This window comes from Colias croceus, chromosome 3 (genome assembly GCF_905220415.1).
Source record: "Colias croceus chromosome 3, ilColCroc2.1".
NCBI classification, from domain to species: Eukaryota; Metazoa; Arthropoda; class Insecta; order Lepidoptera; family Pieridae; genus Colias; species Colias croceus.
Window position 1 is genome coordinate 2,386,336 of NC_059539.1, and position 20,679 is coordinate 2,407,014.

At 32.2% G+C, this 20,679-nt stretch overlaps 1 protein-coding gene and 1 long non-coding RNA gene across 3 annotated transcripts in view; one reads left to right on the forward strand and one right to left on the reverse strand.

Moving 5' to 3' along the window:
* LOC123706009 (RNA pseudouridylate synthase domain-containing protein 2-like) overlaps positions 1 to 17,445 on the reverse strand; it is a 341,844-nt gene extending 324,399 nt beyond the window's left edge. The window contains exon 1 of one of the 2 annotated variants that reach the window (XM_045655128.1): positions 17,140 to 17,445. In XM_045655128.1, the coding sequence (XP_045511084.1) occupies positions 17,140 to 17,403 (264 nt within the window). In that variant the 5' untranslated portion in view covers positions 17,404 to 17,445. The remainder of the gene's footprint in view (positions 1 to 17,139) is intronic. The other variant, XM_045655129.1, reaches the window with a different exon arrangement.
* LOC123706010 lies at positions 741 to 1,776 on the forward strand. Its single transcript, XR_006753358.1, has 2 exons — positions 741 to 1,360; positions 1,448 to 1,776. It is a non-coding gene; the product is annotated as an uncharacterized LOC123706010 (long non-coding RNA).
* Positions 17,446 to 20,679: the final 3,234 nt, after the last annotated feature.

A 20,679-nucleotide genomic window follows, 5' to 3' on the forward strand; every position in this document is an offset into this window, starting at 1 on the left:
TAAGTTATGTGTTATTTAATTATTATATTACTTACTAGCTTACCGCCCGCGGCTTCGCCCGCTTTCTCTAAAACAATTTGAGATTTAAACTATCCTATCTCTCAAGTTAGATCGAACTGCACATTGTGTGCGAATTTTATTATAATCGGTTAAGTGGTTTAGGAGTCCATTGAGGACAAACATTGTGACACGAGTTTTATATATATTAAGATAAGTATAATTATAAAGCGAACGTTCCTTCTGCCTCCGGATACAAAATAACTAAAATATTAATCCAGTATCAATGTCCTGAATTTCATTAGGTTCGTATACCTACGTAGTGAAATGTCGAACTTTTGGGCGGAATTTCATACACAATTCACATTTAAATCTTATTTATATAAGAACTATATACCTAAAGTTGGTACCTAATTGGCAAATATTCGAATAAACACATTCATTTAATATAAAAAAAAAAAAACAATTTAAAATACATTCGCGCTGCTTATTTATTAACTACACTGAGAAAAATTTTCTTTAGCAAAGTACCAATTTAGCTCGGTTAAAAATTATTCTGCTGCATTCAATTAAGACATATTTAAAATATGCATTAAAGCTTTGCTAGTATTATACAAGCAAGTATTGCTAAATATTCTTGGCTATTATTAAAAAAGTACTTATTTATTTCAAAATTACCGACTCGGTTAATATTACCTTTACCGAATTAGGTTCAAAATAGACAAGCTTACGTTTTTATTTAATGATAAGCAAGTTATTTAATTTTAGACTTAACCATAGTTGGCTACTATTTACACAGAGTTCGGTTAAAAATAAACAAGCTTACATAATGATTGAATGACAAGTAAATCATTTAAATTTAGACATAATATTATTTGGCTAAAATTAAATAACTTTCTATGATGCATATAACCGTGTTTCTTACTTAAAAACAAACAAGTAACTTATCTATTGGGAGATAAGCACAGCTCGGCAATTAACAATGGAGCGAATACTATTTTTGACCGAGTAACTTGATAAAAATGAAACAAGGAATTGGCTGCGTAGCCCGCAAAGTCAGCCATTTCTATCAAATCATAGTCGAGTGACGAACGTGTCTGTTGAAGCGCCGCCTCAGCACCTACAAGGCAGATTCAAATTTACATTAAAAACTTTTCATCATCATTTTAATTCAAACTATTATAGAAGAGCAAGATGCAGAAGACAAACTATTAGGGCTCAAAAACAGCCATGGACAGCCGTAGAACTAAAGTTGCAAGACTCTACAGAGACGAAGCTAATTGCTGCAAAATAGTTAACTATAGCTCCAATACCTCAATACAATGAATATGCGGCTCTTAAAAAACCCAAAGGATATCTTCTGGTGAGTTCAATTTTTTTGAATTTTTTGTCTGCTTTAGTTTAATTACTTTTGTATAATATTTACTTAGGTTTTTTTTATTTTTTACAGCTAGAAAAAGATTGTGAAAACCAAAGGACAATATATCACTGAAAGCTTCCCCACAATCAAGCCAAAAATATTTGAATTAGTAAGTTACTTCTGATCAAGCAAGATATTGTCATATACTTATTACTTTATTAAATACCTATTGCTTTAGTAAATTACATTAGGTAGGATATAGTTCCCATATAATATGTAAAGAGCTTATTGTACTTTAATTTTTTTTTTGGTGCAAAAAATGTTTAAGTTTTAGCATTTATGATCATTTTCCCGACGACGAATGTGAATTATGTTTCAATGAGAATAAATTCAAATGTTTAAAATAACGGTTTTACTTGTTGGGTTGTAATAAAATTATTAGATCAAAAAGATATATTCTCCTAACTTATTCTATAGTTTTTGCCTAAACTTTTGACTTATCAAATACATATAAGTACAATATTTAGATGTAGTAACTTGCTTACATTACCATAATGGTTGTTTGTTTTTATGTAAACAAACCTAAACCACTTTCATTATAGAACAAACTCCAACATCGCGAAATAAAATCAGCTGTTCCGTAGATTTTGGCAGAGTAGATAATTCCACTTTTGTATATGAAACAGCTGATATTTCTTTTACGATGTTGGATTTGGCTTTGGATTAGGTATAGACCTAATTAAAGTTGTTCAGGTTCGTAGTGTGAGTCATTCCTTAAAAGTTTACTCATGATTTATATTTAACCCTGTTATTGTGAAAATTAAAACACAAAATAGTTATTGTTTCTTGACATTGTGAATTGTGTACTATTTTTAAAAGTAGTAGTATCTAAGTGTAAGTAGTATGTTACTTGAAATGATTGTATCGTGTACTGAATAAAGCTAATTTCATTAATGTGCATAATTTTCTTTCAGTTTCTTATAAGTTTTTGGTGTGTCGGTAAAATGAGTGTTATTTTCCTACATGAACGTTTCATTGGCTTTTTTTCCGACATGCCAAAATTTTGCCCCCTGCACTAATGACAAATGACAACATATCGAACTAGGTAAATATTTTCAGTATGAGCTGACTTCACATTGCATACAGGGTGTAACAGAAAGGGGTTACACATCTAAGCAGGGCGTGATGTACCTACTGATGAAACTGAACAATTTTCCCAAAGAACATAATGTCAAAAGATGAAAATAATGGAGAGGTTTAATTTTTTTTTCATCTTTCGACCCATTTTCCTTGGGAAACGTTGTTCAGTTTCATCAGTGCATCACGCCCTGTTCGGATGTGTATATCCCCTTTCTGTTACACCTTGTATAGGTTTTACAAACATTCACAGGTCAGCTTATACTGAAAATATATAGCTTAATATGTGTCGTTTGAATTAGTACTTGCAACAAAGTATTTTAGCTATGGTTACCTAATAAACCCGCCTAAGAATACAAAGTAACTTGGCTAAATATGCCAATCTTAATTGACTAGAAAGAACAGAGTATATTTAGTTATAGTTAACCAATGAACACGATTGACAGTACCCAGTAACTTGGCTACGTATACAAATTTTCAATAGAGTAGAAGTAACAAAGTAGATTGGCTGTCTCTACCCAATAAATATGATTAACATTATCGTGTTACTTCGCTAGTTTTACGCAACAACTTTGCTAAAAACAACAGAGCACGTTGGGTATTGTTAACAGAGTAACGCGATTCACTACAGTAAGTAGGTAAGTTATATTTACTGAGTGAATAGGTTAAAAGCAACAAACCTTTAATACGTATTTTTTGACCAGCTTAGTGGGTTTATATTACCAACATACGTTAACAAAGTTGACTTGTATAATTTTAGCAACAAACTTTGCAGGCTCCCTCCGAAGCAAGTTACTCGGTTGTAAATAGCAGCAACTTGTTTATTTATAGCCATCACGTTTTTTCAGTGTACAAATTGTATTTAATTCAGATTTCAGAAGTGCCAGCTCCAATATTTATTAATTAATTTACCTTCTGAAACTCCAATTAAAGTTAAGATATTGCTTATTGTACGATGTTCAACTTAAATTAGCGAAGTCAGTACTCGAATATTATATTGAGAGAACCTTGGTTTGCAGATAGCAATCAAAACCGTTATCGAGTTAGCTACGTATGTATAATGTTTCTACATATTAAATATTATTGAAACTTAAAAATCGTTTTGTTTTTTACCCGACCTTGAACTGGTAGGTTGAAGAAGTAGTAACCTAAGACCTCTTCGAACGAATATTGTAACCACTGAACCGACAGGATAATAGTGCATTTATAATAATATTGTAGATAGTGGGTACATACTTAATACTTACTTATGTGCCTACCTATATAATTTAATTGTAATTTTGTATGTATTATGTAATTTATTGTCTTTTTTTTTGTTGATTGAATGTATTAACGTGTACCTATATTATTGATAATTTATTTTGTACTTTCAAAAATTTTTGCACGCCATTTACAATGGCAGTATATGTGATATAAATATTGTATATTAACAGCTTTGTATGACCATATACGAGCAAATAAACAGATTTGATTTGATTTGATTTACCTATAAATGTAAAAGTGTTTGTATGTGACGAAGCGGTTTAATTATATAATTTTTATGTCTGGAGAAAGTGAGGAGGCAAGCGAGCAGTCATCTCAATCCCATGGATGCTTCCTTTACAATTGAAAACCCGGGCGAAAAGCTGCCATACATTGTACTAAACATATTAATACATCTCCTAACACAACACAATCAATACAAAACAACTCAAATTATAACACTCAATAATATGAAAAACAATGGATAACAAATTACGTGCCAATCCGGTCCGCATCAAATCTAATTCAATCAGAAATGTGCGCGAACACAAAATTGTTTCAATTTGCTAACAGATTAGCGGTAATCGAATTATTCTAGAGTATAACACGGAATGGGATAATGCGACGTATTGGTGTTTTGATGACTCGACGCAAACATATTTAGAAGGTCTTGTCTTGTAGTTTGATAAGAAATGAGCTACGACGAAATAAGATAACAATTAAGAAAGTTTATGGCACCGTATTACAATTATAAAATGAAGTACATATTTTAACATGTAAGTAAAGAAAAATAATAAAAATAGTTAACTTACACTTTTAACTTCTTGACGTCCAAGTTGGTTAAGAAATTCTATCTTGTGATTGTCAGCATTTTTTGTAGGTGTTAATTTAGATTAGGTAAATAATATGCTATTATTAAATGTTAATTTTCTTCTAACTTATACGTTAGGATTTGTAAGTTTTATCTTCTTGAGCTACAAACATAATATATTGGCATATAATTGTATACAGATTCCAACTTAAACTACAAAATACATGCGTTTGAACTAAGAAGTTTATTTACGATAATCTCAAATTCCGAAACGCTGTCCTACCAACATTTTACACCACTGAAATACGTAGTACTATTATATATTATGTGTATGAAATTACAACATACATGTATACCCATACGTATTGAATCTCATCAAACCCAGCTCTTTCCAGTTCGCTGCCGCCGACCGCACAAATCAACACTGTTTGAATTTAAACTGTACATAGTGGTTTTTAATTGGTGTTCAAATGCGTGTTTTTGTTTTGTATGCGGGTATAATATAGCGGCTGTAAAATTTATAATATTAAGGTTTACATGTAGGTAACTAGTTTCAATATTTTTATTTTCTACTATATTCATGATTGAACCTAGCTCGGCAAACTTCAAGTTCGTAGTACAGTCCTAATCACAAGATTAGGAAAAGAAAATGCAGTAATACCCGAAAAAAGCTTAGCTTATTATACGTACTATAAACCGTACTTAAAGATAATCATGTGTCCAATATCCCTCTGAAATACATAACAGAATCATACAATCATTTGATACCAAGCGTTTCTCGTGTGAAAGGCCAATCGCGAAGCACATGAAGAATAAACGAAATTCATTAGGGACTTGTAAGGTACGATAATAGAGCGTTTGCGAACTCTGAAATAATATCATCTTGCAACTTGCCGCATTAATATTAATGTTAGCCGGGTTCGGATCCCGGGAGCGTTGTAAAGATAGAAAAAAGTAGAGCCTCGCTTGCGATCGCTCCATAATTTACTGCCGGTTCAGATCGTTTTTGGTGAATTTTAATTAGTTCACCTGTAAAACGTTTATTTTATTCGTTGTAGAAAATTAAGGCTGTTTATCGGATTTTAAATGCGATTTATGCATTACCTATCTACTAACTTTCCGCCCTCAGTTTCGCCCGCGTTGTTAAAAAGTAAACAAATTATAAGTAACTATCTTACCACGGCTTCGCCCGCTTTGTCTAAAACCTAATAAATTACATACTAAATCCTTCTTCTTGAATCACCCTATCATTTAAAAAAACCGCATCAGTATCCGTTGCATAGTTATAAAGATTCAAGCATAACATAGAGACATAGGGAGATGTAATTAAGAGCCTTCCTCATGAACCACTCTGTCTAAATATAAATCCGTTGTGTACCTAGGTTTAACGATTAAAGCATACCTACTTAGGGACAGACAGATAGAAGTAAGCTACTGTAGCGATATTATTTATCCCATACGATACGTACTGGTAGATAATAAAACGAACAAATTGCCTTTAAAATCCGTTAAAAAAGCCTTTAACTTCTTAATGTGTAATAGTCGCTAAAATAACTTTTAAATGAGCTATTTATGGGACTATTTAAATATGTTTTTGTTGAATCTGTATATGGAGGAAGATGGATATGGTCAAAATGCTTCATTATGCGTTGAGAGACAATAAATATAGTTAATGAAGTATATAAAGGAGGTGAATCGACTCATTTAATGATATAATCGATGTAATGGCGATGGTCATTTATGGTCCCGGTCCTCGATGTATGTGTATGTATGGAACTTAGTACATATTACTATATATAGAATTATTAATGTGTTGTTAGAAATAATATGTTGTTAAAAAATCTATTATATTATACATATATATATACGCCATTTTAATTAAAAAGTTAAATAGTTTTGATTGTTATAAAGCTACTAAAAAGGAGCGAGAGCTCATTGTATTAGGAAAGGCGTAGATATATAAAAATCTCGAATTAAAAACCAATACATAGTTAAACTCTTGGAATATTAATTATCGACATGAAATGACATTCGCAGCATTAATTGAAAACGTCAACACTATGAATAATTACAGGTGAAATCAAGCAGAAAATCTTAAATCATCGAATAGGAAGGAACAACTCTATTATCTCTCAAAGGGATCCAATTAAATCGTTTATCTAGCTAGGGATTGGCGAATTGGGTAAAGGGCGAACGTACCTACTGATAAGCGGAGCGTTTTTTTGAACACTTTGAGTTTATTATTACATCACAAACTTATTTATGGCAAAAGCCGTTGAGGGAAGTTGGGAATGCTTGGATAGATTCTACTAAATATTTCTAAAGTGTGCTGTGGATATATGTTCAAAACATAGGTTCATCTAAAGTGAAAACTTTGTCTAAATCGAGTGGTATTGAATTCGGATATTTATTAACTTTGTAATACCATAATTATTTAGTATCTTAGGTAGGTAATACCAGGAATGACTAATTTTTCCGGAGTGAGTAGGTATTCTTATATGCGATGTTTTATGGTTAATTTAAAACGCGACTTATCAATAGGTACTTACTATTCAATCTCTAAAAAAACAATTATATTACTCACTCGCAAGCCTCAACTTATACGCTAAGTCCCTGACCATAACCAGACTCTCCATATTGGCATCGATGGATTGCTAAAACCTGACAGCGCTTGATCGAATGATTGATCACAGGAGTCATACGGATTATTCACCAATTCGTACGGAATAACGTATGAATTAGATTTGAGTGATTTGGCCGATTGTTACAAATTGTATTGTTGGCGGCATCGGTTTGAACCGAAATAGTAATGGTAGATTTGAATTTGCTATTAGAATTAATTATAAGCTATAAGGTAAAGTAATAAAGAGATTTACCGTAGTTATATTTTATTATAGATATATATACATTGACAATTAAACCTACTTTAAAAATAATTTTAATGAAAAATGTTTTAAAATGTTAAATAGTGATGATAAATTAAAATTATGTTTTTTTTACATACTGTAAGGTAAAGGTGGGTTAATAGCTAACTACGTAACTACCCTTATAATTTTTAACTAACTACGTAAAAAGTATGTCCTTTCAAGAAACAGTATCAGCAAATAAATTGAAAAATATCCGGATTTCAAGCGCCACAGTAATGCGACATAATTGTATATCACCGAATCAAAAACGTTAAAGTACAAAAAGTCATTTCCGAAAATCCGCCAGAAAATCACCGCGAACGCAATTATCGTATAGGAGGTAGCAACGTTGACAAGTGAGCATTTTAGTATAGTTGGTTCTTTGATATGCTGTTCCTCTTGCTATTTCGGTTAGAGTCCGGGCTGTCTGGCTGGCCGCAGTGGTTGCGTTTATTAGTGCGCATCTTATCTGCACAGGAAAATATCCTTAATTTAAAGTCATTTTTTAACGCGTAATTTTTATTCTTTTGCCTTTAGATAGATCAATTAGACATACATTTTTTATTGCAAGACGTTTTTTTCGTTGTTAAATAGGTGCCAGACGCAATTTTTATTTCAAAATAATTAAAATATCATCGAAGTAAGTGAAATTCCATCAACATGAGTCCCAGTGAAGGATAAGTAATCACTGTGTTACTTATACTATATATAATATTCATTTTACTATTTACAGTTTTTTTGCAACAATCTACCATATCGCCTCCTTTTCCCAACGAACCGGGAGTCCTTTCAGCGAAGCGGAGTAAAATTGGTTTGCAAGATCAAATTTTTCATGTATTTGCAATTATATGACGCTTCTAGAAAAAATAATCAATACACTTCAAGATATTTCCTAAAAAGTGTGCTAATTTGTTACACAACCACGTGTATTTTGGTCGATCATATAAAATCATAAAAATAGGCTAAAATAAAGATCGAAAACGAATTATTTATTAATGAAATTTCTGATTTTGGAAATAATTTTTATATAAGGATATGTATTTTGATGTACTGCAGAAAACGTGCTAAATTTTGGGTTTCTACTGAAGCCCTGTAATTATTAAATACATATTATATCTCAGAACTTAACGTTGCCCAGCGTTTTCTTTACAAACCGCGCTGCCCGCTACCCCGCCAGTCCTGATCAGGCGCTTGCTAACGTAGGACCTGTGTCAAATTATCTCCGCTCGATTTTACGTTTTGAGTAACGATAAATTATTGAAAATGGGTAACAAAACAAACAAAATTCGGAAGAAAGCAGTGTCAGTATCAAAAAAAGAACAGGAAAAGAGAACTATAAGAAACGGAATGTAAATTGAGTAATATGATAAAAACGTAGTTACTTGATGACACAGAATAAAAATATCAGTTGGTCATAAAGTTTCACCTCGTATGCTTTTATTTCAAAACGATAAAAGCTGCGTTACTGTGAAATAAGAGTTTACTTTATAATAATTTGTTTTATATATATAATACTAGTGGTCCGCCCCGGCTTCGCCCGTGGTACATATTTCGCAATAAAAGGTAGCTTATGCCCTTTCTCGGGTATCAAAATATCTCAATACCAAATTTCATGCAAATTGGTTCAGTAGTTTAGGCGTGATTGAGTAACAGACAGACAGACAGAGTTACGTTCGCATTTATAATATTAGTATGGATTATTGTTACGTAATTGGTGTATTATTTGCATAATTTTGGGGTATAATTATTAATTACAGTTGTTTATTTTAAGGAAAAAAACAATAATGATTATTAGTTAAAAAATAATTGATAATAGTCAAATAATAATGATTATTGACTAATAATAATTATTAATCACTACAGTAAAAGTTCCTTATTGGCGGGGTATATGTTCCATAAAATATATGCCTCGAATACAGAAACCGTGAATACGGAATGGTAATTATTATATGGGATTATAGGTTCTACGTTAGGTATACGTTCCTAGGTGACGATTAAGATTTTTTTCGTGTCTCATTTTTTTTAGTTGACATTATAAACTAGGAAGAGTGCAGTAGACGTTACTCGATCACAATTTTGTAACGAATGTGAAAGACGAAACAATAAAACACGCAAAGCGGCTTTTACTATAAACGGAACTACATTTAAAAATATACTTTATTTATTGAGTTATAAGGTTGCTTCCATTCTGTTTATTTACATTCTCAAAAACATCAATCGCGGCAAAGGCGGCTTGCGACAAAGGCGGCTTGGGTCAAAGGCCTCGGCGATATCATTTAACAACATAATATTATGTACTTTAGGCAAACTTGTAATAAGATCTATTTTACTTTCTTATTAGTCCATTTGACAAGGATATTGGGTTAGATATATAATTATATTGGAATAATTTTATTATTATGTATGTACTTATTAAATCCGCGAATAAAAAAATTTTTAGTCGCGAATATAGAAATTGTTGCATTTTTTTAATTCCCGAATAGTGAAAACGCGAATAAAGGAAGCGCGAATAAGGAACTTTTACTGTATAATAGATGATAATAGTTAGTTCATAATCATTGTTATTATAGTTCATTGAAAAGTATGTCTCGTTTCAGCACCATACTATGCCTGATTAAATAAATAGATAATAGATAATAAATACAAGGGGAAGTGGGAGGCGGACACGCGCAGGCTCGCTCGCGCACCCTTCGCACACCTTACTGCCGCCACGTGATCGTAGTGATGTGACTTGACCAACGCTGTACTCGATAGTTTACAAGAAAAACTATATTTTAACATATTAATATTTGACTTTAATATTAAAACTCTTTTAAAAATATATTAAAAATAATTTTGTGTTGTGTTTTGTATCATACACTTTCTAATATTATGAATGCGAATGTATTATAGTGTAAATGTAAAGTATGTAATGTTACTAAATTGATTTTTGAAGGTTTTGGTAGGTATAGAATTGATATATATTTAATTATTTATATTGTTTATTATTTCATTTTAAATTATTAATTAATTCTTATTTTTATTTAACATTAAATACTATTATTATTTGATTTATTATTAAAAAATAGTACTAAACCCGATCTTTTATTTTCTTAATTTTAATATTTAAGAAGTCCACACGTTTTTTCAGATATTTCAATTATACATTTTTTTTAACTACTTATAATTAATAGAAGACTTTACATTATTATTTAAAATTACATATATTTATACTTTCTTCACACATTTCTCCTTTAATAACATATTGAACAATATATTTTCTTATATAACATATTTATTTACATAACTTATCGATAGCTCAACACGCAATTGATACCTACCCATCCCTATTTGTCACACACACATCTATATAGTATCTATAGCTCATCTGCCTTCGATGCGCATTAAGCAATTTGTGCAATACACGCGCTCTATACTATTCTAATATAATACTCTAAGCTTCTACTGGTAGCAGCAAGTAATATTTATTAGTTACACCAAGTACTTCCATAATTATGTTGTGCTAATTAATAAATTCCTAGTACCTACTTATCTCAGTTTATAAAGTTGTAAATGCTTACTTTATTTACTTTTATATTTACAATCTGACACAAACACTTTTACATTGCTTACATAATAAAAATTGATCACAATTTACTTTTGATATATTTTACACTGTGGCATAGCGCTAACGACGAAAAACAAACGACGCGAGCAGCGCGAGGAGCGCGAGTCACGCGAACGGCCCCCCACACTTCACTTCCTAAAATCTTGCCTCGCGTTGAAATACCTCGCGTTAAATAGGACGTTAATGTAAACTTGATAAAAACCAAATATCATCAAGAAATTAAAGACTTTTTAACGGATTTTAAACGCGATTTATTCATTGTATTATTTTCCCAAGTCTTTAATTTCAAATGTATAATATTCGCGTAAAATCAAACACTAGAAAATACAAATATCATCAAATTCATATTTATACCCAAAAGTGTAATAAATATGAAACCATCTATTAAAAATATTAGTTTACTAATTATTCAATATAAGTATTAAAAAAGGATAATACAATATAAATAATAAAGTTATTACTTACCTTTTAAGCGGACTCATGTTGATGTAATTTCACTTATTTCGATGACATTTTAGTTATTTTGAAATAAAAATTGCGTATGGCACCTATTTTACAACGAAAAAAACGTCTTGCAATAAAAAAATTATGTCTGATGGATCTATCTAAAGGCAAAAGATTAAAAATTACGCGTTAAAAAATGACTTTAAATTAAGGATATTTTCCTGTGCAGATAAGATGCGCACTAATAAACGCAACCACTGCGGCCAGCCAGACAGCCCGGACTCTAACCGAAATAGCAAGAGAAACAGTATATCAAAAACCCAACTATACTAAAATGACTTTTTTTTAAACGTTGCTAGCTCCCGTACCATTACGTTTTAAATGAGAACCTTAAGCAAAACATTAACGTTAATAATCAAGATCTAATACACGCTTACTGGAGCTTAGTGCGCTATTAGTATTAAAATCTTTGACCTAATTATTTGGAGGCGTTCGGAGAATATTAAACATGTCAAGGACGAAGGGTAGTCAAAATCTGCGATAGTCATTCGTCCGCCTAATTAATTTTTCCGATGAACATTCTGCTTAAATTGGAAATTCGCCTCCGTTGCTGACATTGATAAGGAGGCTTTAATATTATGCTGTGTTCCAAATATTTTTTGCTGTCATTAGGTAAGAATGAGGATAGTTTTTGTAATCATAAGTTAAGGAAATTTTATGAAAGAAAAATTTTGTGGGCAAAAGAATTTACTTAAGCCTGAAGAGTCAGTTTTTAAGCATCGCAAAGTATGATTTGATTTGATTTTATGTAATATTTCATCATACAGGTCACAATTTCGCATTTACACATATACATTGTGCGTTGTGAAAGTTATTTAGGTATCAACAACAACCATCAAAACACCAGGAAAGTATCAAACAAACTCAAGCCATCTTCCACTAAACATTTCTGGAAATTCATTAAAAAAATATTCTCGAGTGATATTAATGAGCTGTTGGACCTAACTGTTAAACGGCCCCTACAAATGAGAGCAATTAAGCGTGAAACCTCTTCTGAAATCTTATAAAATCTTCGCATTTCAAGGAGAAATGTTTACGAATGAGCGAACCCTTTATTTTTCTCCAATTTGAACATTTTTCGACTCGACTAATTCAACTGTAGCTGCTTTAATTAATGCGGTCTTTTAGTTTACGTCTTTCGACTTGAAACGTCCAATTATAATTAGTTTGTAAATTGGTGGCAGGTAAATTGTAATAAATACTTTTTGAGTTCCGAGTTTTTGTACTAATTATTATCAATTTTGATTAAGAAACTTGCACATTGTACCTAATTAAATAACAATGTTCCTAAATAAATTATAAATATTTTTTCGGGGCAATTTTCACACACGGCACGATCTGATCTTACACCAAGCTTTCGCTTGTGTTATGGAAACCAGATGGCTGATAAACATACACATATAAATTTAAATAAATACTTATATAGATAATTAACACCCAGACACAGAGCAAACATCTATGTTCATCACACAAATATTTGGCCCGGGTGGGAATCGAACCCACGACCTCTGGCTTGGAAGGCAGGGCCACTACCAACCAAGCCAACCGGTCAGTCAAATACATGTTACTTTTTACTTTTTATCAAAGACACAAGGATAATCCGTAATTTATCTTGGATCTTCTCATCGCATTCATTCCTTATCCAGTGCTTTACCACTTGTACCCATACAGAGAATACATAATTTAATAATGTATTCCACATGTGTTCCAAAGAAACAATTGTCTGAGATATGCACGAACGTTAGCAACATCTATTCAGCAAGTACGTAGGCTCTCGAAACGTTCCAAGTATGAGGAATGTTCGGGGAATGTTGAAATTTTACGTCGCGAAGGCTTGATGCGGAGGCTTTTATACTTTATTATACGTCTTAATACACGAAGTTGACACAAAATATGCGTCTGAAGTTTAACGCGAGAAATTACGGCGTACGCAAATGTGCTGATTTTAATACAGAAAACGTAATTACAACTAATCCTTTTGCTCGTCAACTCATTGACGGCGGATTACTGCTAAGTTTCTGACAGTTTTATGTTCATTATTCCTTTTGTTTGGTTAAATATGGCAAATTATACTTACTGCCAATCTTTTATTTTTTATTATTTAACTTTAGCATATTATAAATGACCAGTAAATCGCTTTCACAACGTAAGAAATGCAAAAAAAGTTTGTCATTTTTTGTTCCGTAACTTATCAATTTGCTCTGCAGATCTCTCATACTTTGCACTATACGTACTTGTGCTCAAACAATATTTATTTCCCGAACAAACAGACCAGCTAGTATTTAAGAATAACAAACAAGCAACCGCAGAGGCCAGTCCATTATCTTGGATACAAACGAGCAAGATCAATGGATACAAATGCAAAAGCATTATCTCAATTGCATTACGGATGCAGTTCGAAATAGCGGGAAAATAATCAAATCACGGGAACAAAAGAAGCGAACTTCCAACTTTAGAATCAGCGTTGAATCGATTCAAAGCAGTAACGAGTCGAACATCACTCAGCAATCAAAAGATTTTTCCGCCGAACGAATTGAAAATTTCCAACGGAAGGTATTTCAGTATTTTGATAGAACTAGTTGGACCAAATATAACTGTGTCCTAAACTTTGAAGCAGTGTGCCTAGTGCGAGTTTTCATCGAGTACGAAACGTTACTATCGCGTCTGCGTCACAGCGAAATTTGTATGGGGAATCAAAGCTTCCCCATACGTCCGCTAGGGGCGCTGTTCGATTTCCCATACTAATTCGGCTGTGACGCAAACGCGATAGTAACGTTTCGTACTCGATGAAAACTCGCACTAGGCACACAGGTCTAAAATAATATCTCAATAATTTAGATGTAGATACTTCTACCCAATAAAAAAGGATACCGAATGTAGGTACCACTTCACTAATATTTTTGTAAAGTATTACAACCTCCTGCTTACTCTTAGGTATATTTACCACGTTGATGTGTTGTCAATAAGTATATCATCATACACTCAATACGAAAAACCGACTTTATCTTCTATAATATAAATAACTAGCTTTCCGCCGGCGGCTCCGCCCGCGGTTTCAAAGAAAAACTCGCATATTTCCCGTTCCCGTGGAATTTCCGGGATAAAACCTATCCTATATTACTTGTGGATAATGTAGCTTTCGAATGGTGAAAGAATTTTTAAAATCGGTCCAGTAGTTTATGAGCCTGTTCATTACAAACAAACAAAGTTTTCCTCTTCATAATATATTAGTGTAGAAAATGAATCACAAAATGTAATCGCATAAGTCGAGAACAGCTGAACCGATTTCGTTAATTATTTTTTTCTAATATTCCTTGAAGTACGAGGATAGTTCTTATGGAGAGAAAACGTAAACATGTACCACGGGCGAAGCCGGGGCGAATCGCTAGTTGAAAATAAGATAGTAGAAGTCAATCCAACCAACAATAAGACAAATGAAAATCCCCTATTAATTTCGTGTTTAGTGAATCAAATCTCTATTTACCCGACCATTTATAATGGCCATAAGCTGGGATCAGGTCTAAGCGAGGCATTAGCCCTTGACATGGGAAACGCAACTGAAGACAATATTGGGAATCCTTGTGAGGATTAAATTACTTGTTACGCTCAATCTACGCTCAATCAGCGCTTATATTAATATGAATTTATAATTGAGGTTGGCTAATGTTATATTCGATCTATGCGTGTTCGTCGTGTATTACATATCCGAAACGGCTGTGTCAATTGTGCTACAACTTTGCAAATTGCATTTTAGAGAAATAATAAAAAGTCCGATTGCAACATGTTTCACAAAAAAGAAATTCAACGTATGCGGTACTGTGTGTGAAGCTAACTAATATAATGAATTACCTACGTTTAAAATCCGTTAGTCTTTTATTTCTATCAAACACAAGAAATTATATGGTTTGACTTATTCAATTTCTATAATGAATCTATTGTTTTTTTTTTTATACATAACGTTTTCTACAGAACATAGTTACTCTTACAATACCACACAAATAACTAACACACAATACGCCATAACTATTGTATAACTTTGACCAAAGAGCCCCATGGAGACACAGCAGGCTTTTAGCTTTCCTACGTTATTTGATTATGTGCAGCCGTAAATACACTTTGTACAATAATATGGTTTAACACAATTACCTATTTGAACAAACAAATGTTATTGGATAAAAATGTTAAAATATTGTTAATGATTCTCAAATGTGAGATACTTTTGCTGCCAATCAAATTTTATATAGGTAGATATTCAGTGGCGGAGTCGAGGTTGGCCACTGAAAACGGCTCGCTACTGAAATCTATCCATAGGAATATAATATAAACGCCTCACCAGCAGGTTATTTGCTACATATCTATGCTAATAAAAATGAAATAAACCTTATGCTAACTTATGAGTTATGAAAGTAAATACATTAGTACATACTTAGTAGCTAGCTTTTAAGCGATAAGGCCGCCAAATTGTACATTTATTATAATAATATCGTTTCTGTAAATTTTGTTTTTGTGTGCAATAAAGTGTTTTCTATCTATCTATCTATCTATACGCTTACTTAAATAAATTATTAAAATAAAGTTTAATAACGTTCCCGCGTTGGCTACTAGTGCCACCTGACTGACTTGCTTTGTACTGATAAGAACTGACATCGTGCTACTGTTTGTATTAGTTCACGTAAACTTCACTAGATGGCGCTGTATTCAATTTTCACAAACACTGCTTCTTTAGGTAATATACCACTTTACCCATAGAGGGCGCTGTATTCAATTTCAATTCCTGTTTCTAAATATAAATTGAAAAACAAAAAGCTACGTAGTCATTTTGTTTTACACACAGGTTTTACATAATATTATCACAATATTATACAGATATCTGTCAACTGTGATATTATTTTGTGTAGTCTATAATAGTTAAATTTAAATACACTAAGGGCCGATTTTTCAATGCTTGGATAAAACTTATTCGTTGAAAAATGTATAAACTATAAAACCACCAATTTAAAAACGTATTCTAATTGCCCGTATTTGACAGTTTACGTGACATTTTAATATTATCGTGTAATACTTTATTGGATGGATAAGTTTTATCCAAGCATTGAAAAATCGGCCCTAAATTTAGAACATCGTGCGTTTATATTACCATGAAAACTTCCCAAATTTTAATCAATCATTTTTAACCAATATGTAACTGAATTATAATGATCAAGTTGTCTATTTTCAATGAAACTACATATCAAATTACTAAACTTTACTAGCTTCGAATATGTTCGCTCAAGCGCAAACGGACAGCTTTCCCGCGCTCCTAAGAAAAAAGACTGCATCTTGGCTAAAAAGACTTCGTGGCAGCAGCAACAGCATCTTGAAAGTGTTGTGCGATAAGGTAGGTTCGCCAATATTAGAACACTTCTGTAAAGTTCTAGTATATTATTAGTGGTATTGTGTTTTATTAATTTTTTAAGTTCTTGATTACTGAATAAAATAATTATTGTTAACAACATAGATATAAGAATATTGTTACTAACAAGTGGGCCAATGATGTTAAAATAAATGAAATGAATTGTTATTATTATTATTTTACCTTAATATCATCGTTGTCACTCAGACTCGCCTCCCAAAAGTCTTCAATGTTCTCCGGAAAGTCACACTGATTTATTGGATCGGGGCTCAAAGCCTCCGTCCGCTGCTTGAACACAAATATCAGTCCACCATACTCCTCCTCTGGCCTCCACGCACCACACATCGTACCAACAGTCCTCACTTTAGACTCTTCACTTTCTTTTTTAATTTTTTTCACAGGCTCATGTTCCATTTTTATCTCACTTTTTATTTTCAATGACTCCATTACAAGACTTTGCAAATTCAATTTGACTGATAATCTCTTCAAATAGTAGCTATTTGAAATAAGATATTTTAATTTATTCATAAGTCAGTAAAACCCTCACCTTCAATATTATATTTTGCATTAAATAGATAGAAAATTAGAACAATTTTTAGTTGGATAATTAGAATTGAAATAACAAATATTATTTTAAATCAAAATTATTGATTACAGATTGCTTTATGTTTTTTTATAATAACTATATTATACTGAAATAGATACTTTAATATTATCTATAAATAAATTATAAAAATATAAAGCAAGCATGCGGCCAATATATAAATTTTAATTTCGTAATATATATTCTTAATCACTCATGCACATAATATTTTATTTAGATTATACTTTTAATTCATAATATTTAAAAACGTTTTATCTTTGTGAAGTAAGGTTATTTACCGCTCGTGTTTATCAACTAGCGCGCGACTGTTTATATCATCTGTCAAACTCAAATTTCGATTGCCAAATGTCAAATCGATGCAAAATCCATTTTACGTACATATTATTCATAACATGTCTAGATTTTTGTGAAGAAATATGTATGTTTTAACGAAAATTCATAAAACACAAACATTCTGTTATTACTGTTAATGACTGTGTTGGATCACTTGTATTTTATTGTGTTTTTGTGAGTTGCCATTAAAGAAAAAACGCTCATTAATTTTTTTTTGTTGAGTTTTGTAAATAATTATTACAATGTATGTATGTAGGTATATAGAAAACATTTTAACACATTGAAATATTATTTAGGTATTCGTTATATCTGTCTGTTATAAAACACAAAAATCTACTTCAGTAGAGTATCCAGTAGCCCTATATATGCATAGGTATTTCATTTAAAGTTGTTTGATCTCGAATCAGGGCCGTCTTAGACTATGCCGGGGCCCTTGGGCACACAAGAATTGGGGGCCCTTTGAAATATAAAGAAATCAAACTAGGTACGCAAATTTTTTCCCACAATTATATATGTTTTTGCCCTAAATTGAAACTTAAAGAAGTAATAAGAAAACTTAAAGAAAATTTCTATGTAAAATTTTTGCTCCATTTTTTTATACATTTTACAAAAAAGTTACTTATGACCAATCTTGTATTATAATATGGTCTTTTGAGGAAACTTTTTTTCCTTATTTTTTTTTATATAATTCATTTGAAACGCTGCTGCTGTAATGGCGCTCCAAAGTTGACTTTAATTAAATTTAATTAAGAAATATTTTAAGAATTACTTTTTCAAATTACCTTTCTCTTTGAATTTATATTTTAGGTTTTATGGCACTCAAATGCTTTATAAATAAAATATAAATTCAACAAAAAAGGTCGTGTTCCATCGTTACAATATTGTATTCACTGAAAAGTGCTTCATATTGGTTGAGATGGTTGTTAAATCATCTCAATAGATGGCGTGCGGTGTGTCCCTTAAGACACATAAAACTGAAGGAATAGAATAAATTCGGTTGCTCCGGCGGGTCACGAGTAGCTGAGTTGGTCAAGCATCCGCCCCGGAATGGCGCGAAGGATGCGGGTTCGAGTCCCGCCTCGTGATCGAATTTTTTCTATTTTTTATAAATTTATAACTTTCTCTTTTTCAAATTTATCTTTTTAATTTGCATCTGGATTTTTTCTTTCGTAGCCGTTTCATATTGATCAAAATTATTGCGTGCGTTATTAACATAATTTATTCAAAGCCTAGGCAAATGGCAAAAGTCAAAACGCTTGTCATCTATTCGTATAGAAATGGTCCGGTGTGAACAGAGTTCACTAAATTCTAGGACCTTCAAAACTACAAAATTTCATATCCAGCAGAAAATTAGTTAAATTGTTCAAAGGAATAAGGATTACTAAAAATAAAATTCAAAATTAACTGTCATTCCGGTACGTGAATTAAAAAACATATTCCAGGTTATAAATAAATAAAAAAATAGGTGATTTCGCGATTCATACTGAAACGATAAGTTTTATCATAAAATCATTTAGGTGTGAAGTGATTTAAGAAACGTTCGAATATTAGGTATAAGGATGGGATGAGTTTATAAATCGTTATATCTTAGAAAATGGTAGGAAGCTACATCTTAGGAAAATAATGTATTGATTCTTTTGTATAGATAATTTTATGATCTACAATTTGGGTAAAAGTGGTTATATGATAAAACTTACCGTTTCGGTAAAAATCACGAAAAACCTATATTAGCGGCCTTCACACGTACAGTTTGGAATGCCGTTCCTGGGACTGCGCGCCAATCTGCGGATAAGTCTGTGTAGATTCGACCGCGCGCTGATCTGTTCTTCTATTTTACGCTATAAATGTAACTTCAGTTTGAACCACGGTTCAAACTATCTATTACGCTTTCCTGCGGATAAAACTGTACGTATAAATGCTTTTCGAGAGTTTGGATCGCAGTTTGGACTGGTGCGTGGAATGTCTTATATTTTAAAAGTTTTCTTTCAGTTTTGAACTAGTAGAGTAGAAATGGATGCACGTCTGGTGATAGCATTAGCTGGTTTCGTAGTGGGTTTTAATAATAATGTAAAAAGGAGACGTGTATGGGTTATAATATAAATATAATGGTTAATAAGGTATAATTATACCAAGTTTCATCGAAATCGAACCGTTAGTTTTCACGTGATGCCTTCACATACAGACAGACAGACAGACAGACAATTTTTTTAATCACATATTTGGGTTTGGTATCGATCCAGTAACACCCCCTGCTATTTATTTTTTCAACATTTTCAATGTACAGAATTGACCCTTCTACAGATTTATTATATTATGTATAGATTTGCCATAAGCATGGATGTTCCCGATTTAACCTTATAAAACCCGTCACTGCTTCCACGCTCCAAACTGCCATTTTCTAATATTTACATCCACACGTGGCATCCGCGGAAAACTATAAAGATGTGCGTACGCATCGACGCGACGCATCAAAACTGTCACGCCATGCCACCACGCGCTCATCGGCCTCATCGCATCTACACGCACGGATCGGACGGCAGGATGGTATGGCGCGGGGTGTTTCGCGCGGTTTAAACTGTACGTGTGAAGGCCGCTAATATCTGTTGACTTTTAGGAAAAAATTTTTTCGTAGTAACAGAAGGTCGGGAAATTTTAATATATTTTTGAAGTGAAACTTCTTTAGGCGCGTTGAGAGTAAAATTTCAAGGTCGCATCATAACAATACCGTAACGTCATGGAGTAATTCAACGATTTTGGTATCTTATAATCTTGCCAAAGAAGTGGGC